General features: G+C 33.8%; 1 protein-coding gene across 1 annotated transcript; it reads left to right on the forward strand.

The window, feature by feature from the left end:
- The first annotated feature begins 1,862 nt into the window (after positions 1–1,862).
- LOC112461054 (cytochrome P450 4c3-like) lies at positions 1,863–23,145 on the forward strand. The gene is made up of 7 exons (XM_025026123.1): positions 1,863–2,029; positions 7,852–8,031; positions 8,129–8,477; positions 15,977–16,174; positions 20,249–20,431; positions 22,689–22,758; positions 22,890–23,145. The coding sequence occupies exons 3-7, from the start codon at positions 8,288–8,290 to the stop codon at positions 23,128–23,130; spliced, it is 882 nt and encodes a 293-aa protein (XP_024881891.1). The 5' UTR covers positions 1,863–2,029; positions 7,852–8,031; positions 8,129–8,287; the 3' UTR covers positions 23,131–23,145.
- Positions 23,146–23,248: the final 103 nt, after the last annotated feature.

Below are 23,248 nucleotides of genomic sequence, written 5' to 3' on the forward strand. Positions count from 1 at the left end.
TTCGCAGCTAAGTTCTCGAGTTACAAACAATGATACATGAGAAAGATATAAGAGGCGATAATATTAGGTAACGTCAACATTGCACATAAGCTAACTCCACACCTTACTTTGCCAGCATCTCAGTTTCAAAGTCTCGTGCGACGTGATAGATTTGCTGAAGGTAAATGAGCAGAGTTAAATTATTTTAATGCATTCCTATCACATGCGACTCGTAGTATAATTGACGTAAATAAAAACGTCGGTAAAGGAGGATCAAAAGGATCAAAATGTATCAAGATTAATCCGGGAGTACCGGATTTTTTTTATCAATGATCACTTAGGGTAATTTTTCCCCAATTAAAAGTCATTGTTATTAATTATATATTGCATATTTTTTATTGTTCTACTAGATTATAGCGCGTGCTTTGTGATGTTTTTTATTTGTTATTATCTATGCAAAAAACATTTGTACACTCGATCAATCGACTGAATCGAGACGACCAATCACGTTCGCAATAACACGGCAACAATTGCAAACGCGATTCGGCCAACTTCAGGATTTCATACCGCTTTTATAAGAGGCTACTTTACTAGTATTTGAGGACAATATGTGTATAAAGTTACTTAACATTTTCTGAAAAAAAAAGTAAGAAGGAACAAAAAATATTTAAAAACGAAAGAAAGAAGCACATTAAAATTACTGTCACGTAAGCTTTATTTTTTCGATACTAGGGTGTAAAATTCACCCAGGCGCTTCTCAAGTTAAAATGGCGATGAGCCGTCTCTATTGTGTGAAGTGATTGCGGACACGGCATGTTGCGGTGAAAAACAGGAAAAATCGTATTGTGACCGAACGTTGTGTTTTATTATTAATAAATTTGCCAGTTATGGTCAAGGAAGTTTGGTGATATTATTTTATATTCACTGGCGAAGAAAATTTCCCATTATTGTTAAAATCGTATTGTATTACACTCGGACTCCACATGTTTATTAATTATCGTATTCATGCGTTTCTCTCGTAAGTTTCCGTTGACAAGGACAAAGCGACGCTCCAGGCATTCCCGTGGCAGGCAAAATGACAGACAAGGCGCATAATTGTCTTTTAAAGGATTTCATGGGCATGACAAAATTCTGCACGGAGAAAATTTTATAGTAAATATTACTATGGTGTCGCACTAGCTGCGGACCATCGAGAAATTTCAAGTTAAAATACTATAATCATTGTTTTAAAAACAATTAAATAACGTAATTTTGACTATAAACATAGTATTTTAATTTGAAATTCCTCGATGGTCCGCAGCTAGTGCGACATTATAGTAATATTTACTATAAGTGAGAAATGTATATCAAAAACAAATTATTAGCTAATAAAATCGTAGAATACACACGATATACAATTTATACCAGTAAAATCACTCACAAGCGATAAAAAATACGCATGATGGTGACATGACGGTCACATGGTTTTGACTTATATTGCGATGAACTCATACAAAAAATACGCTATTTTGCACAAAGTAGATAAGATAATTTCGTCAAATCGATATCTTTGTTTTGCCGAAATAACTTTGTCGACCCAGTGAACCAATGCTCTTATTTAGATATAGCATTGCTATAAACATGTTTACACAGCATGTATAATTAATTGGTTTAATTAAATTGGGTCGATATTATTAGCTTCAAAAGCAACTAAATCTTTCTTTTAAATACGCGGTTGGATACACAAGTTAAATCTATGACTAAGTCACTGCTGCGGATCATGAATAATGGATTAGAAAAAAATAATGAGCAAAGTAACAGCCCACACGCGATCTAGACGCGCAATGTAATATGCGAACGTCGTCAGTAACGATTTTCTAGACAAGTTACTAGTAGTATCACGGCGACCAGGAGTGTTTATCGCGGTCGAAGTGTTTATAGCGGAGACAGTAAATTAACAGTAAAGATTTCACCATCGATCCGCCCGTCTTCCGGTAGCTGCAAGATATTTCGCGATTAATTTGGGAATCGTATGAGATAATGAAGTAACATCACGCGTGGAGAACATTTCGTGAGTCGCAATTCCGTTCTTTCCATCATTTCAGATTACTTATGTCGTGATAAAACTAATTAAATACAAGATACATATAAGTAAGAATACATATCGCTCTTTTTTTTTTCTTCTCGGCAAAATCTCGTATTGCGTGTAAAAATTTCTTTCTTCTTCCTTTCGCGAAAAGTGAACTAGTACATTGACCTGAATCGCAAGCTATAAATATCGCGTACCACAAGCTTATATATGAATGTAAGAATTGTGACATGAAGACGGCGTTCACTTTCGAGTTTCGCAATCGTTACGTGCCTGCGCAGTTTGGTAAAACATGTTTGCAACAATTAAGGTGCACCAAATGAGTACTTTGTTTCACTTTGATATATCTTTCTTTTATTTTCACAAAGTTTTTTTTATAGGAATTATTATAAACATGTACCATATATACACGTAACATAAATATTAAATAATAATAAGTGAAATCATTATGTTATACAATCAATTAGAGAGAAAAAAACAGGTTTGAACCCTGACTGATATTTTACGCAATAAATTCTTTACAGTGATTTGATAAGGATACTTGTTAGCATCCCTAAATCAAAATTTTAATTGATTTAATTTAAGTATGTGAACGTACTGTTCCAACAAACATCTATGTTTTAAAGACCGATAAGAAATCGGCACGCAGTTTACTGAATTTAAAGAAAGTATACAAAAATCACATAATATTATTATTATGGCTACCAAGATCCAATCCAGACCGTAAATGGCATTTTTCTCTGTAATTAATTATAGATATTAAATCTAGTAAAAAAAACGTATAAATAATATATTATTATTAATCTCCTAATCTACATTATCAGCACGTTCTTGCGCGAAAATGCAGTTATGGTGTCGTCGATATGAGCAATTTCACGTCAAATCAGAAAGAAATAACCTCGTATTTTTTTAATTGATTGAAACGTGAAATATACATAAAATAAGATAATACGTATTTTTTGGTTCGTTTGAAATATTTTTTTGCAGAAATTATAAGCAATAATACAATTTTCCTTAAAGCTATATTTTGTATTGTACTTAAAACTTTAAACATGTTTTTCTCAAAACAATATTTTTTCATCTATCTAGAGAACAGATAGTCCAATTAATTTCAAATTTTCAGGAAATATAAAACAGCCTTTCTATAACGGGAAAAGTCTCTTTCTGCCATAAACTAGAATTATTTTATTACAGCTTGTACTTTTTTGTTATTGCAAAAAATATGGCCAATTTTTGTCAAAAAATCGATGTTTAGTGTTCGGAACAACACACACTATGTTACTTTCTAATCTTTCTTTTCGTTTTGTTCTAGTTCATGCGCCACACACGTTAAGATTATATCCCACTTAAGTTTTTTGTTTCAGATTACCCAGAGACTAGTTAGGATGGTCGTCATGGAAGAAAAGATTTTTTGAAACAAAAAACGAAGATCTGCAAACGGATCTTTCAATAAAAAAAATTAGCAAAAAATTATATCTTACAATTAAAATATTAATCAACATCTATACAAACAAAAAATTAATCGGGCACAACAGTTTCTTTTAAAAAATTCCGGAAAATTCCCTATTTTTGAGCGTTTGCAACCGAAAATATAGCCTTAAAAATGAAGATATCGTAAACTTTAAAAATTAATATCTCTGGTTATATTTGTCGTAAAAAATCTTCAAAAATGTTTTTTAAAGCTAAAGAGACAATTAAAAAAAATATATAGTTTAAGTTAAGAAATTGCAAGTTTTAATTGTTATAAGCAATTAAAATGTTTAATTATTTTTCTTACCAAAAAGTACACTTTAAAAAATTTTTTTAATAATACTATATATTGCTTCCTCATGGAGGAAGCTTTGCGATGGTGAAAACAAATTTTTTCGAGATTTTAAAGAAAATAGATTTAGAATGTTCTAAAATGTATGGTGTCAAGAGACAGAGAAGTAGATATGCAGGAAAGAGCGGAAAAAATTGAAAACTCAAAAGCGTGTAAGGATTATAAAGATGTCAAAATAAGATGGCCTAGATATATCAAAGATTTGGGTCAGAAAAGGGAAGGAAAAGACAAGCCTAATAGCGAAAATGAGGTGTGAAAATGAGACAAAAGGGAATATGTATTGCATGAATGAGGAATGGAGAAAATGTAGATTATGCGGGAAAGAAAACGACGATATGCGACATGTAAGTACGAGATGCGAAAAAGTGGAGAGTTGGAAAGGAAGAATGACTGATATGCTGAGTGACAATGGAGCAGGATATGGATGGATGAAAGGTTTAAAAGAGATAAGATTAGAAATGGAGAAAGAAAAGAGTAATTAGGTCAAATGTGAAATTCATAATACATGCATTGTTCGAATAGTTTATAAGCAGGATCGTAACAGCGAAATGTAAAAACCGGAAACAGGATTTGACATATGTATAGTTGTGTAAAGTCTGGCAGGCTAAACTGCTATATGTAAGCACCAGAAGGTAAAGCATTAATAAATATTACTATTTTTTATTCTTTATTTTATTTTAAAAATACATATTTTTTATTTTATGGAGAAACGTGATGGATTCAATTTTTTTATATTTTCGTTACTTTAGTTAATTTATATAAAAAACTAAATTTAACAAGTCCAACTGTACGTCAATTTGTTATAAAGATAAGTTAAAAATAAAAAGTTACGATTTTAATGGTTTTTGTTAAATAAACAAACTCGTTGAATTTCACAAAAAAATAGGTTTTTATTAACTTTTAGGTGCTGATCGTAGATCAGCTTTATTAACTTCTAATAGATGCTTTATCGGATCGTCGTGAAGACATCTTCTTTGTTGTGTTAATACGGAACTTCCAACGCTGAATAAGTGCTCTACCGAATCACTACTTGGAAGTAGTGTGTTGTATTTAATAAAGAATTTTTTAATATTTAGATCATTCAATATTTAGTCGAAAGCTTTTTCAGACTCGTGTGATTTGCCGCCCGAGCCGAAGGCGAGGGCGGCAAACTTCACACTCGTCTGAAAAACGCTACTTTCGCCCCTTGATGCACAATATACTATTGTTACACTATCAAAATAATTATAGTAGGTCGTTGAAGTATGATGATAATACTGTAAAAAATTTTGACAATTTAGCAATTAGTTTGAGTGTTCTATATAATTTTAATGATCCAACAAAATTATTTTTAAATCTGAATCTAGCTAAATTTTTAGTTCAGCAAAACCGTTCTTTCCATGTAAGATTGTACATTATACATAGTTCCTACTATATACTTACATTGTTAAAACAATTTTGTAATCTTAGAAACTACTGAATCGATTTCAAAAATTTTTTACACTGGTGGATAGCTTATATCTTCCTGAGTAACATAGGCCATGTGCCATTGTGCTACAACCCAATTTAAAAAAAAATTCGGGATATCTAAAATTTTAAATTCTTTAAAAGAGTCGTACTTAATGACTTTTCCTGTTCAGATTTTCCTAATCAACCAAATCTTAAAGTATTATATATGAAATAGGAGTAGAAAAAACTGAGAAATATAATAGAATTCAAAAAATTACTAATAATAAAGGGGTTACCGGTTTCTGTCTAAAAAAATCTATGTAATTGCTCTGATTTCCTCAAATTTTGAGATATTGAGCTAATTTTTTTTTTATGTATAGAGTATCATTAAAGGTAGGTTGGTATTGAATTTGGTGAGAATCGGTGAAAGGGTTGCCGATTTTTGCCTAAACAGTGTATAAGTTATACATGTTATCTTATATAGAGTATATTAAAGGAAAATTTGGCGAGGATTGGTGAAGGGGGTACCGATTTCTGCCTGAAAAATGTATAAGTTATTTGATGGATTGAGTATCATTTAAGGAAGGTTGTTATTAAATTTGGCGAGAATCGGTGAAAAGGTTACCGATTTCTGCTTAAAAAGTGTATAAGTTATAACAAGAAAAACTCTATTTTTAATCGACAACGTTTGGCAATATCATGACGGTTCGACCATTGGTTTTGGTCGGATAAGTTATACATGTAATTTTATTTAGAGTATCATTTAAGGAACGTTTATATTGAATTTGACGATGATCGCGGGTAAAAGGATTCTTTCTTTATAAAATTTTGATTTGTTTGAGAAATGTTCGTGGTTGCTCTAATTTCCGCCAATTTTGAGATATCGGGCTATTTATAATTCGATTATATTCTTCAGTCCTTTCTACCTCTATTTCATATGTAATTCTTTAAAATTTGCTTGATTATAGGAAAATCTGAACAGGAAAAGTCATTAAGTACGACTCTTTTAAAGAATTTAAAATACTAGGGACACCACTAAAAAAACGTGTTAATAATATATAGTACCTCATGGTGACGTGGAAAGCTATTAAAAATATGTGTTTATGAATCATACATTGGCGGATAAGATTAGCTAGAACAAAAATGGAACAACGTAAATAAAGTCGTTTAAAAAAAAAGACGCCCGGGCGAAGTTCGGGTACCCAGCTAGTTATATAATAACGATTTACTTTAGAAATATTACACAACTTTTAAAATACAATATTCATAACAAAAATGTGATTTGTATAATGTTAATTACATTCAACATTATAAGTTATATGTCATTCATATTTATTGTACTTCTTCCTATAAAAGATTTCCGAATAAATCGATGCGCCGCGCTGCTTGGTCGAGCCAGAAACATGGACACCGCGGCGCGGCGCCTCAGTTATTATAAAAATATATAAGAAATAGAATCCATCGTTTCTCCATGAAATCAAAAATATGTATACTTTTAGAATAAAAAATAAAGAATAAGATAGCATTATTTTAAAATTTTTAAAAAGTATACTTTTGGGTGAAAAAAATAATTAATTATAAGTAATTAAACATTTTAATTGCTTATAACAATTAGAATTTGCAATTTCTTAACTTATTTTCCTTTAATTGTCTCCTTAGCTTTAAAATGCATTTTTGAACATTTCTCTATGATAAATGTAATCAGAGATATTAATTTTTTAAGTTAACAACTTTTTCATTTTTCGAAAATTGTATATTGCTTATATTAACTTCCGCAAAATAAATTTTTTGAACGAATAAAAAAATACGTATCTCATTATTTTATGTACATTTCACGTGAAAAAAGTTTTGATCGATTTAAAAAATTATTTCTTGTCTGATTTGACTGGAATTGCACATATGCTTCTTTGACACTCCATACACGTCTGCGTGTGTTTTTCAGGTATCTCGAGAGGAAATAAATTTACAGAAGAAGAAGACCATGCCGTGGACACCTGGGCAACAGGCGCGAACGTGCACGCGGCTTTACTGTTATCAGAGATATTTTTAATTATCACCAAACGTCACACACATTTTTTTCCGATAAACTTGATTTCTTTTTTCGAGATAGAAAGAACCCCTCTGCTCTCCGTGCGTTCTCTATGTCTCTCGCGAAACGTCTCGCCGCGAAGTTTCACGCGTGAAACGATTGGCTGAGAAGTTGAGGAGTTCTTCCGCGCTCCGCTCTCATTGCTTCCCTCTCTTTCTACCACGTGGAAATCATCGTCTCGAGGTGAGCCTGTCGGAGATCTGGCCGTGCAGTGATAGAGAGAGAGAGAGAGAGAGAGAGAGAGAAAGAAAGAAAGAGAGAGACTTGACACGCGCCACGCACACACACACACACACATACACACGCATTCGCCTTCTATTGGTGAAGGTTAGCCATACATTCCAAGAGTATATAAGGGCATCTCTTCCGCACTGATCATGCATTATAACCGGAGGGTGTGACGCGACATCACAGCGCAAGCATCAGTCTCACGATTATACTGGTCCGTTCTCTATTCGCTCGCAGGGTTGAAAAATCGGTGCTTCAACCTTTTGCGGCCTCCGATTGACTTTGCGATCGCGTGACCGCACTTCGCTTCCCGAGGAAGGCTCATTCGTGTTTAAAAACGCATCCTTCGCGCAGAGTGTCGGAGAACACCTCCGCGATAGGATCAGAATCTCTCGACTAGTTCTACGACCGCCCGCGGTAAGAGACGTTGAGTCTTACGAAAGCAAGACGTAAGTTAAGAGAACTCTGACTGAATCTTCCTTATATGATCTTTTCCTTATATGATTTTTTCTAGATCTCGAGAAGAGTGCCCGATCTTTTCTAAAGATACAAGAAGTCCATAGTTGAAGTCGGGTGAAAAATATCACTCCGCGAGCATCCTGCTGAGAGAGGAAATCGACAAGAGAGCATTGAGAAGACGGATCGAGCGCGTACGGGTCGCGCAGCATCCAACATGAGTATTATGGCGACCTTTGTGACAGGATGGTCTTGGATGACCGTTTTTCTATTCTCCTGCCTGCTGAGTCTTCTCGGAGTCCTGCTAGTGCAACGCGTAAAATTCCTATACGCTTTGAGGAAGGTGCTCTATCCCACCGCGTTGCCTCTCATCGGCAACGCTTATCAGCTCAACTGCTCGCAAGAAGGTAAGCCCTTTTCGCGATCGCGACGCGTGATTGACTCCGTCGAAACGTCAAAGTATCGCGATAGCCACCGATAATGAGCCGGTATTTGTATAACATAACGACTCGCTGATGTATGCATTATCACCGTCAAAGTATCACCTGGGCTGATTATTTCTGAAAATAGATGTAAACGATATTCGTCGATACCGCCGTTATCTACCGGATATATTGAAGATATATTGCTACACACGGAAGGAAATTGCGTATAACCGTATGTAAGAATCGAAACGACGTTATTCTCTAAAAAATGAGAAGAATAAAACGTCATAAAGATATCACGGAGGAAATAATAAAAAATACCGTATTTCGTAACTTAATTCGTATACACATAGGATGAGTCGGAAAGGAAATAATTATTTAATAAAAGTAAATCGAAAAGTGCTTCTTTCGCACAAAGCGAGAAGATTGAATCTAAAAATTCGTCTGATAAAGTCACGTACGATTTGTTTAATGTACAATATTTTGTCTAGATTGCCTAATTTACAATAACTATTAATACGTATAAGATGTTTCTTATATAATATATAACTAACAAGTATTAAATGAAACAGCTGACAAATTCTGCTTTGTAACAAATTAAATTTTTATTCTTCATACGTTTCATAGAGTGGTGATTTTCAACAAGCATAAATAGCTCTTTTTTTTAAATAAGATTAAACTAAAATAACTCTCTTGCTTAATTATTTGATCTTACAAGTTTCACATTGAAGCATTTTGACCTAAGTATAATAGATTAAATCAGTCTTTTGACCTATATGTAACGCTTTTGAAAAGCAATGAATCTTTATCGAGGTGAAACATTTGCACTTTTTTAAATGTAAAGGATTCCTTTGTCACATAAATCAGCATAAAAATATCTTGAAAAACGTTAAAGTAAAAAAAACAAGATAAGCAGGATTTATTAGCTTCAAAAAGTAGCATCAATATTCTATTGTTAAGGAACAAATATTTCAAAAGAGAAAAACAGTTGGGTGCGACTTTGTATCTGCTTTAATGATATCTTTGAGAGAATTTGCTTCTCACAGCATAAATTTCCAGTTGAAATTAATAGACTAAGCAAATATTATGTAATGAGCTGTAACATTCGCTTTTCTTTTCTGGGATGGAAAATGCTACGTCAACATTATATCGAGAATGTACTGGCACGGTTCATGGCTATACGATATCTATCTATCTATCTATTTAAATAATTAATATATAAATTACTACGTTATCTCTCGGGTGTTAAAAATGAAGTCATCTTACGCCTTCGAATATTAAAAAAATAATCATTGCGAATTGTGATTAGCAGTCGAGCAGAATTCTTCCTCAATTAATCACTACACTCCATTCGTACGTTGTGATGTAATATAATCACTGATTTATTGCATTGCGAATTCTCGGACATTTTAAATTCTGAATGATAGTTTTACGCTTTAGTGAGTTTAACTCTTGGACCGATCAATGGATCGACGAAGTGACGCAAATTTTGGAAAATTTACGACGAGTTTTATATCTACATTGCTCAATCCACAAACCCGTTCGAGGATTTAACTCGGCGACTTTTGGCGTTTACAAAATTCACGCCGGTAATTTTGCAGCAACGAGAGTGCAATGCAACGAGAGTGCAATGCAACGAGAGATATTGAGGGCAAACACGTGCCGGCCACTGCACCGGCGCCGTGGTCGGATAAGACACCTGCGCCGTGCGCGACCTGATTGAGATAATCTGGACGACCAGTTTCGTCCATTCATGAGTATACTTACAAATTTTGCCAGAGTCATTGCGTCATTGCAGAGCTTTTTATTATGCGGAATTGTTCAATAGGAAAAAATTTTTATTGTTTTTATATGATCACTAATAAAGAAGGGACTAATCACCGATTTTTATTCCCTTGCACGTGGTAAATCTACGTCAAAAATAAGTAGATCCGTACTCTGGGAAAAAAAGACGATTAAGCAACCCACTTTGGGGCCCACGATTAGTAATCAAATTATTTGGATATTGTAACCCTAATTTTATGTGTTTGGACTAGAAATAACACCGCGTAACTAAAAATCGTAATTAGTTATTCTATCTATTTCAAAGATTTTCAAGTTATACTATAGTCAATTCTCTCAATTAGTTCTGTCGATATTCAGTTACGCAAAGATAATTTTCACTTAAGAGGCACTAACCAAAATGTTAAGGTGGTTAACTGTGGGTCAAACCGGTGAAAATTTTTCCCAATATTCGAACGAACAACCGTTCCAACGCAGGTAGAAAATTCCAAGATTAAAGGAAGAAACAAAGATTTTTGACTGCGATGGAAAGACGAGAGTTGGGTGAAGAAAGAAATGAGGGAAACACAAGGAAAATTCGGTTCTAATAATAAGAGTTCTAACGGTTAGAAAATTGTAGCTTATAACTACACTACCGATCGCTCCCTAAATTTCAAGCATAAAAGAATAATACTATTTACAAGGCGCAAACACAGTTCGGACACAGATCAACTTATTTTCGATGTAGATTCACATGAGATTCAGGTGCAAGCGGATCAAAATCAGTGATCCTCTCCTTATAAATTACTTTACATTTATTTAATATTTAGTAATTTAACGTAAAAATTGTAAATAAAATGTGAGTTGAGTGGAGGAGCTATAGGCACACGGAGAAAATTTTATAGTAAATATTACTATGGTGTCGCACTAGCTGCGGCTATAATTATAGCATTAAATGCTATGATCGTAGCACTAAATGCTATGGACATAGTAATTTTACTATAAGACTATAGCATTTAAACTTGTGCGTCTTGATGGTCCGCAGTTGGTGCGAGAGCATAGTAAAATTTAATATAAAATTTTCTCCGTGCAGTATAGGCGTGAAAAGCACATGATGGATGGAGCAGGGCTTGATAGTGAAGTTGGAAGGAAAATATTAAATTGTATCAGAGAATAGAATAAAAGTTAAATTTTAAAGACTAATTCATAATTCATAATTTTTGTGATATATTAACTACATTAATGTTTATATAATAATAATTTGACAGTTTTAAATATAACGGTATTCAGTCGAAGATGTAGAAACCGACGAAAACATTTGGATTTAACTTCAAATCGCATTTCTCTGCTATACATCCTTGGTAACAAGTTAATTTTGTTCACCGTTAGTAACACGAACGGCTAATCTGTAATAGCTTGTAAAAAATAGCTGTTTATACTAAGGAAAAATGCGATGTATCTAGGAAACCTTGTACATGGAGTAAATCAGCTCTTAGACGTAAAAATAAATTTTTATGATAAACGATATCAATTCAATGACAGTTGTTTCAATGATAGTAGTTCGGATTGCACACCTATATCTATATTACTTGTGATCCATCATTTCGTGCTATACGAAGAAGATGTAACAGATTTTCGCGTACACAGGAAAGATATTTCGTATAAAAGACATATATTTCACGTCGCACACTGAGAAAAATGTTTTGTTGAAACAACCAAAATTTTGTTACTGTAACAAAATTTTGGTTGTTTCAACAAAACTTTCTTCAACATTTCTCTCGAATTGTACTCTCGATAACGTAACTATAATGTACTTGACGCAAAAAAAAAGTTCAAGTCCGTTTTCGAACCGTTATGTAACGTTCTAATTGAATGCAAAGTGGCAATATATAGTTTTTCTTCACAATCAGATATATGCTTTCCAGACGTTCAAAGATTAAAAATCATAATTTTATTATACATTTGTTTCCTTGATGTCCGAAAGAATTAGAAAGAGATATAATTCTTAAAACTAGAAAAAGATAAAAAGTTAAACTGAGATTAAAGTTAATCGACATTGGTAGAAATGAACATAAGACAATGAAATTGATATAGATTACGATATAAGAATACAAACAATTATACGTGACTTTCGCGTAGAGATACGCGCGCGATAAAAGATGAGGAAAGGAAAGAAGTGTGATTCGTGAGCTAAGTATCGCAGTTTACCAATGATAATTGCCTGCTTGTCACACGCGTAAAGAAACGAAGACGAAGAAGAAAAAGAAGTAGAGGAAGAATTGGGGTCGAGGTCGCTCGGCCGGACGGCCCGAATAGTGGCGCGTAATTGCATGCGATTTTGTATGGGTGACGCCAACGTTACGTACCCTTCTCGTTTTGAGCGGAAGGTAGAGGGGATAAAAAAAGAGAAAGCAGACGGCAGGGGTTCGAGTAAAGAAAAGAAACAAAAAGAGAAAAAAGGTCCAAGTCCCGGCGCGAGAATCCACGTGGCAGACTGGCCTGTCGGTTGATAATTCCGGGCCAGACTCCGGCCAGACGTTATCCTCGTTCGCGAGAAGGGAGTAGAATCTAGACGCTTGGAGGCTTTCGCTCGGGCATCCACTATGATAGATAAATAGCGCTCATAACGATCAAGGGAACGTTATGGAGCGATTGGCAACGCAGACGCGATTCGCGGATGTACCCATGCTAAAAGTTGTCGTCGGGCAATTGTTATTGACATCGTGCAAGGCGGGATTAGCGTAATATATGTCGATTAACCTTTAGCCTCTGAAGTGTCTATAGAGATTGAAAGTTCTTTTTCTTTCCGATTTTATTTTCGCATGGCACATTGCGCGCTTCCAGAGATCAACGAATTAAAATGGAAATTTTTGAGCAATAACCTGGTAAAAATTAATCAGGCAATTTTGTCAGAGGATAAAAAGAATGTATATATATATATATATATATATATATATATATATATATATATATATATATATATTACTACCGACAGTTAAAACCCGTTAGCATTAATCTCAAAACGTGTGTGCAGTTCTTGTGTAAAATGCGGAATAAAATTACATAATATAGATGGAGTTTTTTTTTTCAGGAAAAAAAATACAAAAACTTGAACGAATAAAAAAAATTGTTTGAAGACTAAATGAAACTTTTATATTCACTTTTTGCTAAAATCCTACGTGCAATCTAATTCTCTTCTATTTATATAACAGACGTGGAATGTACTTCGTGCGTTATGTCATACTTATTCTTCATTCAATTTCGCGATATATCCCTACGGCGGCTCCGGGGGGAATGAGGGGGATGAATATCCGGCCCTGAAATAGGCCGTCAAGGAGTCCTCCACCGTCCGTCGCGTCCGAAGGACGCCTGGCGTCTCATATGCCAAGGTCTTCGACAACACCTTCCGCTCTTTCCAGATCGACGCCTTTCCCTCTTTGTCTGCCTTTTTTCTCTTTCTCTCTCTCTCCCTCTCTCTCCCTTTTTGTCTCTCTCGCTTTTTGCATTCATCCTCCACGTGCGGTATACCACTGTCCATTTTCAACCGGTCAACGTCCGGTCAGCCTCTCGGCCGTCAACTCGCTGCACGTGCAGCGCGATTTCTCTCTTCCTCCATTCTTAATTCTCTATCTGTCCTTCTCCTTCTCTCTCTCTCTCTTTCTCTTTCTCTATCTCTCTCTTTGCTTCTTTAACTGTCTGTCTCTTATCAGCGTCTTATAAAAAAAAGATGTTATCTCGTTAAAATCTATTTCTACTAGACTTATAGATGATTCACTATTTACATTCTCATCTTTGATAAATAAACTATATTTAACTTTTCTTAAGTACTTAACTATGATTTTTTATCACCGTGCTGTATTTTTCTATCTTTACTCTTTCTATTATCATTTCTTCCATTATTTAACGTTCCTTTGATATTTTTTCTTAAGCGATTTCTTTGAATATTAAGAACTGAATATCAAGTTTTTTTAATGCAGTGACTGTGATGTAGACTTGTGCACTGATGAGTATTTTAAAATATATTATGTAAGAACAGATTTAAAATTCATAAAACATAATTTTGTATTAAAATAAAGTAAATTGATAAGATTCCGTTATATAATAAACTGACTCCTCAAAATGGATTAATATTCTTATTCACTTTTATTTATATTATTTCGTATTGATCGCGTTGCTGTTTTATTGCATTATTTTTTTTGTGCAACTATATATACCCGCAGGTTTTTTTATCACGTTCTGGTTTCATTTCTCGTTCTGAATTGATTGCTTGTTCTAAATTGATATTTCTTCCCCTCTTTATTTTTCTCTCTATCTATCTTCCTTTTTGTTTCTCTTCCACCCCGTATCGGATTATACGTATATATTTACATTACTTCTCTGTTTTCTTTCATTGCCATTTTTTTTCTCGTTCTCGCGAAAGTCGCATCAGTAAGAGCGGATCTAGAGCTGCGATAATAACGCGATGATTGGTCAGACACGAAGCTGTAGAAGGTCTATTTCTGCACGACGTCGCGGGTCGGTGACCGCGAGAATGGTTGAAGATGATTCCTCGTGGAAAATGTCATAAATGTAATAATACGCGACACGTGCATATTTAATAGGTATTAAATGCCTCGTCAAGAATATCGAATATTTTCCAAGATAAATCAAGGCTATCAAATATGCACGTGTTACGTATTATTGCAATTATGACAAAAATTCAGCAAGTGTATCCTGTCGAAAATATATGCATTAATATACCTATTATAAAAAATTATTTTTCAATACAAGAAGAGAACGCGAAGGTTTCTTAATCACTTTAAATTTTTTCTATTTTTCTATTTTGACATTTGATTTTTCCATTCATATTTTACACAAGATGGTTTATATATATATATGTACTACAAAACATTAATTTAGAATAATAATAATTATTAATTAATTTTGTAATATTTATGGAACATAATTTAATTAACGTAGAGAAAATCTCGATCGATATTACAAACCATGAGAAATCATCCTCATGATCTTTAAAGTGCATTGGCGAATTGATTATACCTAAAAACTCCGTTGTGCGATATTAATACGAAATTGATCGAACATCGCAAGCGGAATTCCGAGGACAGTTAACAAATTAATCTCATCAGTTTGATATGATTCCGTCAAGAATTGGATTGCACGTGGGTCGATGAACTCGCAGGGAACAATAGACAGAAGTAACGAGCAAAAAAGTTGTAACAGTTATAAATGGTAATAATTGGTAGATTTCTATCCGCGGTTTTTGCTTTTGGGCTTCCAGACCATTAATGCGCATTGATGGGAAACGGAGAAGGCCGGAGAGGCAAGGGAAGGGCGATAATTGTCGAAACTAATATAATTACGAAATACTTCTATTTCCGAGTTCAACTGTAGCGATATCGCGTACAGTAGAAAAAGGAATAATGTTTATTCGTAGCTTTATAAATACAATACACATATTTTGGGTTACGTTATTAAATAAAATTCCTATCGTAAACGGTGGCTATACGCGCGTATGTCGGGCGAAGCGCCGAAAGCATCGTGTATCTAATTGTCAATTATGCGACAGCACAGTTTATTAAATAAACGGAAAATCTAGTAAAAAATTTTACTATATAAGATTGAACTTTTTGAACTTTCACTTTCAGTGATAGTTAAAACGGCTTGGGACACGATTATATACGGATTCGTCTAAAATTTGCTGGGTGATTTATCTGTTTCAGAGTTCTTCCAGAAGCTGGTGAAATGGGCGGACAAATTTGGCGACATTTTTCTGGTCTGGGTCGGTATGCGGCCTTTCATCTTTCTCTACAGAGTGGAGGCTGTGCAACCTCTGCTCCATAGCAGCGTGCACATCGACAAGAGTCTCGAATATCAATACTTGAAGCCTTGGTTAAATACCGGTCTGGTAACTAGCTCCGGTAAGTTGACTCACGTTTCGCCAAATCGCGACCGCATTGCGACGTCAATAAAGATTAAACGTTGACTGGCACCTGTCTTCCTAAGTAAAGCCATGGTGGTCACTGATGACCGACGCTACTAAATTTTTTAAAATGCTTGTAAAAAATAAATTACAAAATTTTAGATGACATTGATATATATATATGATATGATAATGAATATTACTCAATATTTTATTATTATATGATCATAAAAATGAAAATTCTACTGTAGTCCCCAAAATAATAAAACATATAAAATTCACGTGGCAGTCAACGTGTATTAATAATTATGAAATTATCATGTATGTCGGAGCTGTCTTGGATAAAGTATCCAAGACAGACAGCTTCGAATTACGTTGCAGCACTTTTGCGATTTGCATGGGATAAATAACGCTAGTGTATATACAATGAATACTGCGTCGTGAATGAATGGATTCATAGATCGTAATTCGTTTACGAATGAGCGCGGCGTATTCAATTTCTATTCGCCTTCATTCCGTGCATAAAACATCGAATGAAATAATAGATCGCAAGAATCGATGCGGAAATATTGAATCGCAAAAAATAGTTTTGCAATCTAAAGAAGGATTGTCACAATATATATATTCATGTTATTAGATATAAAATTGTTACTATAATAGACAGATTGTTAAACCCATCAAAGAAAATCTTTAACCCGTTGAGGTCACATGGGGTCCAGCGGACCCCAGGCTTTTTTTTTTATATTTTTTTCTTAATAGTATACTATTTTGAGAGTAAAACGCACAAAGTTTTTTTACTCTATCTAAAAAAATTTTGATAAATATTTTTGTGAAAAAAGTCAAATTTCTCGAAAAAAAAATTTTTTTTCTCGCATTTTTTCAACATAAAAAATTTTTTTAAATTATTGGATTATTAAGAGGAAGTCATAAATTAATTCCAGTTCAAGGTTTGAGTCGATACATCAAAAAGAACGCAAATGGAAACTGTTGTGGGGTCCATTGGACCCCATGTGACCTCTACGTTATTTTTAGGAGGTGTGACCTCAACGGGTTAAATACGCAAAATGCCGAGAAACATGTCATAACAACCGAAATCTTTAAACTATAAAAACTGCTGAAATGTTTAAAATAATTCAAGATAAATTAGATATTTATGTGTTTTATTTATCTAATAATTGTGATTATTTAGATATTAAAATTTTATGCACGAGTATGAGGTGGGCAGGACCTTGTCCGATTCATCGACATCAAAACCTAAATTAATTCCTGAACATTACTTTTAACTGTTAATTGCGTATTGAAATTTTTTTCTACGCTCAAACTCGGACAAAGATTCACGTGTGATAGGTGAGCCAGACGTTGAATCATTTTAATATGATTATCGATAATGATTGGCGCTTAAGTGTCTTAGACTAATCAAGCGAAAAAATACTTGATAAAAAAAACCTGTTGTTTCTCTTTGGAATTTAGGTTTAAATTTAAAATTTAAATTGAAGTTTGATCAGAATCTAAATTAATACGCGAGATTTGTAATTTTTGTAAGATCGAAAGAATATCATATCCGGATGTTTACTTTATCTTTAGATCCGAAACTGGCGGCACGCGAGAAATGTGTGCCACTGGGGCCATTCGTAATGATGTTATTCAACTTTGTAGCATCGCGAGTTAAGCAATTCCGATGTTGCAATGTTGAGTCGAATTTCCGAATCGAGCTTAGGTCTTCTCGTAAAAGAGATAAGTACGTATGGGTTTATAGTTCAGAACTTATTTTAAATTCGGACTTTTCGATTAGGATCGAAGCTCTTTCAGCGTCACTACCTAGTGCTCTTTGAAAGTATTTAAATATCTAAAAGTCTTGTATGCGGATTGTAATGTGTTTCTTAACTCGTGGCTACAATGCACGTTCTTAGGATACCCTTTCTCATTTAAATTTCAGTGAACCTTCGTGTTCCGTTGGTATATATTTGCCGAAGAATATACGACCGTTTCGCTGTATACTGATAACGTATATATAGATGTTATCGATTTTGCAGAAGAAAAACATGTTAGCGATTAAAAAGATAATGCTAAAAATATTCATCACTTTTATCGCTTAAATAAATAATCGGCTCTGTTACGTGTTAGATGCAAATTTTGCTCTGCAAGTGAAACCGATGAATTATTTATAGCTATGGCTCAATAAAAATAACGGGCACATCTGTCGATGTGTTTTTCTCGATTATGAATCATAAATTAATGCCAAGTTATTTTAGACATTGCGTTTACTCGTCATAACTAAAGTCACAAGTGTTTTTCCCGTTTTTATGATTATTCGTGAATCATAAATTAATGCTAAGATATTTTAGACATTATATTTAGTGATCATGATTTAAATAACTTTAAAATAAACAATTTTTTGTTTTATTAAAAAAAGATAACTCAAATTGATGAAAAGATTATACGTTTACGGGATATTCTTCATAATATAATCTTTTTCTTCAATAATAATGACACTAAAAGTAGCTATAGTACAATGAGCAGCAGCATGTTAACAAGCAGAAAGTGGACATTTTGAACAAATCTCATTACATGTGAATAAATATTATAATTAGAAAAATAATATTTACCTAACAAAATTTATAAAGTAATAAAATTTATTTAATAAAAGTTATAAATGTCTGATATTTTTTGCCTGTTACAATATTTAAAAAAAACTTGTCTATATAACTGAGTTGAATTGATTTATAGCGTATATCTGAACTGTTTTGCTTAAAATGAGCCCTAGAACACTTTATCGTTTTTCTTGCGGAATACTGTGCTGCATGTTACTGCCTTAATTATTACACGTCGCACGAAATTGCATTGTTTAATTCGCTAAATGTAGCATTAACATTAATAACAATAATGAACAATATAAAGTGCGAGGATCAGGCAACTGCTTAAAATTGCAAATATCGGTTAAATTTAGTTAAGCGATATTACATTGCTTCGAGAATAAAGTAATTATGAAAAAGATGATTCGCAAATCAATCCAGCATTCAGATTACCTTGCCACTAAAACTAGCAAAAAAATAAAAATAAGGATATTACCGTTCGCAATCGATCTTATCTTGAGTTTACACGCAAAAAAACTGTCGAGTACACGAATGCAATGAAAAAATTATACGAAGAGAACTTTAAACTTTGTGCGAGTCCAAAGTACAGTATGTCGAAAATCCGTGCGCACACACACAGATGCAGATGTATTATTTAATTAATTTGTTGTATATTTTAAAGTTGTTGACGTTACTCTCACAATCAGTATTGAAACGTTCATCCTCGTAAAATTTCCGCGCAAATTTTGTTTATATTTTTATTCCGTAAACACGAGAATGCTATCATATATCGCGACGTCGATAAATAAAGTAAAATTCCAAGAATTATATATAATCTAAAAAAAAATTCATCTCGGACCCGTTCCGTTTATCGTATCCACGTTCATGACTCTTGACTCGTTGACCCACATAAAAAAAAAGAAGTGTCAAATAAAACTTATATAACGTCGTATATATGTTACGCAACATTCTATAATCTTCTGATAAGAATTTCTGATAAGAACTATATAAAACGGCTGTATTCCAGAATTCAATGCCAGTGCTGGAAATCTATAGTACACGTAACGCATACCATAGATTTCCAGCGCTGGCCATGAATTTTGGAACATAGTCTTCGTTTAACTATATAAATGACTTTATTCAAGTAAGTTTTAAGTGTTGATTTAACATTTCTTTTTTTTTTTTTACGAGAATAATACTTTTGTCTTATCTTTTGCGCATTATAATGAAACTGCCAATTCTTATTCTTAATTTTGAATACCAGTGCAAAATATCGTTTGAAATACATGTCAACGCCAACGTTCCTTGAATTTTTACGAGTTTTCTAATATAATGGTGAGTCCAATTTTCGGACCATTTAAAGAAAAGAGCCCCAATTTGAACGCGAATTTCTTTTATAATATATAAACTATTAATTCTTCGGTCTCGTTGACGCGGACACAGCAATACACTTATAATATAACTGTCGCAATAAAAATTATGTATGGTATATTTTTCAGGTGAGAAATGGCACCTCCGCAGGAAGTTGCTGACGCCGTGCTTCCACAGTGGCCTCCTTGAAGTTTACTTGAAAACCGTGAAAGAAGAGACGAGCATTTTAATTTCCTGCCTCGAGAAGGAAGTGGGCAAGTGGTTCGATGTTGTTCCTTACGCAAAACGCATCGCTCTCGACATTATATGCGGTGAGTTCAAGAAATGCAATATAAGGAATATCTGTACGCTTCTTCTTGCTATTATCAATAGCAATGATACTTCACATTTATAAATCGTGGTATAATATAAAGAAAAAAATGTTGTTATCAACATCAGAAACTTGATTACTGTAAAGATCCTTGAAATAACTTCTTTGTGTTTAATCTATCTTCCCCCGGCGAATAAAGTATTTTCGCCTTGACACGAGAATGTTCTATTTGCTTCGATTCCATTTGCTTGGACAAACCACGAATTCTCAGATTGCATGGCACGATCGATGTATCTGCGTCTTACGTCTCGGTAACGTGTAACGCCGATTCTTCCGCGGCTGCGATAACTCAATTATCCGCTGCGTAGCTGCGGCATTTGCAACGAGTACCACACGATAAATGCACGATTGACATTTTGTTATTCAGATTTATATATTGGTGGATTATATACTTCAATTAGCAATCGCTTGTATTCCGCGCGAAATTCTTACAAAGATTTGATTTATTTTCAATTTCATTATTTTTTCTACGAAAATTTATAGAGTAGAGATTGCGATGCTGATAGTTTAAATTTAAAAAATCGCTAAACACGTTTCAGGCGAATAAATTACTAACCGATCGCTTTAAGCGCGTTTGGTGAGACGAAACTAATGGGTTTCGGTGCTGAATCGTGAATCACTTTTGGACACGCAAGATCGATTATGCAAGACGTCGATTTTGGGACTTTACTTTTCAGAGTCTTTTGAGAAATTCGAGCCTCTATTACGCGAGATCGAGGTTGAGCCAGTTGAGTTGTCCGCTCTGTTATCTCGTAAAGCAACGCGGATATCTTTACCTATATGTGTGAATTTAATGATTTTATAATATATATTATATTTAGCGATTAATCAATCAATTAAACTTTGCGATATGTGGATCATTAAAATGAAAATTGCTTCCTATGCTTTACATTTCATGCTCAAACAGTTATCTTCGATATTAATTATAAAATAAATGTATAAAAAATTAGATAGAAGATGAGTAGATATATTTAATATAGAAATTAAAGAGAATATGAATATTTTTTTGTATCTTAAGATAAAGAGATTTAAGAATTTTTTAAACATTTGTCCATAGTCTAAAAATACGCGCCGGGAACGAAAATAACTACTCTCAAAAATATATGAATTAAAATATTATGAAACTGCAAAATAACTATGCTAGCGCGTTTCTTTAGGGCAAAATTCAATTGAGAAGAGTCCCGTGGTTTAATACGAGAATTATACGACCGTTATGATATCAAACAGATTTTAAACTAAATCGTCATTTACGGTCCGCGCTGGATCTTGGTAGCATATAATTATTATATATATCTTTTTGTGTCCCATACTTTAGTTAAATCTGGCGGATCGTTAGATTTGTAACTTCTTCGCGGAGTAGATAGTCGTAAGATCGACGACATAAAAATAACCTTCTTCTGCTTGGACTTTGAGATATAAGTTTTGAAAATTGGCGAACTTTCGCCATCACCCGCACCGTCAACGCGCGACCTCGAATCCTCGTTAAAAGCATTCTCACAATCGGTACTTTTCTCGCTGGTTTGCCCTGTCTTGATCAGCAAATCCTTATCGAGCAGATCAAGCCTAGGTTTTGCGAGATCATTCGAGCCCCGATTAAACGTAATTAAATCTGCCATTTATTTACTGTTATAAGACGATACTCGCGAAAATAAACATTTGTAATGTGTACACTTTTACGCGTTGACAATTTTTCTTTAATTCTGTTAAGCTTTTGGTTGATCTGACTTATTTAATACTCAGAATTTTGAATTAGTTGTAAGAAAAGGGATGCACGATCGATTATCGCGCTCGCCGATCGTCTACTGCAATGGTCACAAATGAGCGTTGTTAAAATAAATGCATTGCGAAATAAACGCACGTTTTACACACGTGTTATCTACATTACACCAGCCATTATGTGGATAACAACAATTATCCCATAATGACACACAGTTAACCGTCGTTAATTTTTAGCGCAATATAGTGCACATTATTGTTTTAATTTAGTATTATTAAATGTTATCATACGCTTATGTATAATTATTTATCCATACATGTTAATTATTAAATAGTTGAATTGCAAAATTTAAATTTATCAATCGTGTTACATGTATCGCGATATATATTAAAATATTGCATCATAGATTACAAAATTTCTTTGTCTAAACTTAATTTCAATAATTTAATTAATTAATTTAATTTTGCTGATTTTATTGTAGATACTGCAATGGGCTATAAACTTAACGCACAAAAGAACTACAATGATGAATACGTTAAAGCTGTGGACAGGTAAATTCGCGATTCTTCTGAAATTGCTTTTATTTTTGACGTTTTTGACATTTTTATACAATATATAATACCATTGTACATATATACGTCGAAATTTAAAAAAAAAAAAAATATTTGTTTCCACTTTCCAGAGTCGCATCCATTGTACAGATGCGATTCACAAACGTGTGGATCTCGTCAGATTCCATTTTTAAACTGACCACAGTAGGCAAGGAGCACGACCACTTAATTCGGGTGATCCAGAAATTAGTCGACAAGGTAATTCTTTCTGGAGCGTGTCGTGATACTCTCGGTGGGTTGCCATTACCGCCGAGAGGTGACGATCGTATAAAAACCGACCGGTCTTCGGTCGGATTTGAACTCGGGTCTTAGGCTCGCTAGATCAGCGCACTTGTCTCTGCGCCACGATCGCCACGAGACGAAACAATAATTATCCCAAGTTAAATGAGTCCGGACAGATAAAGCCTTCTGGTTATCTTCAATAGTTACT

The sequence above is a fragment of the Temnothorax curvispinosus genome, unplaced genomic scaffold (genome assembly GCF_003070985.1).
Source record: "Temnothorax curvispinosus isolate PA1 unplaced genomic scaffold, ASM307098v1 QBEX01011003.1, whole genome shotgun sequence".
Lineage (NCBI taxonomy): Eukaryota > Metazoa > Arthropoda > Insecta > Hymenoptera > Formicidae > Temnothorax > Temnothorax curvispinosus.

Bases quoted from the DNA above. Each gene is read 5' to 3' on its own strand.
- LOC112461054 (XM_025026123.1), top strand. From the start codon at position 8,288: ATGAGTATTATGGCGACCTTTGTGACAGGATGGTCTTGGATGACCGTT. The intron at 16,175-20,248 runs GTAAGTTGACTC...TATATTTTTCAG, and splicing joins CGGTCTGGTAACTAGCTCCG to GTGAGAAATGGCACCTCCGC. The intron at 22,759-22,889 runs GTAAATTCGCGA...TCCACTTTCCAG, and splicing joins TACGTTAAAGCTGTGGACAG to AGTCGCATCCATTGTACAGA.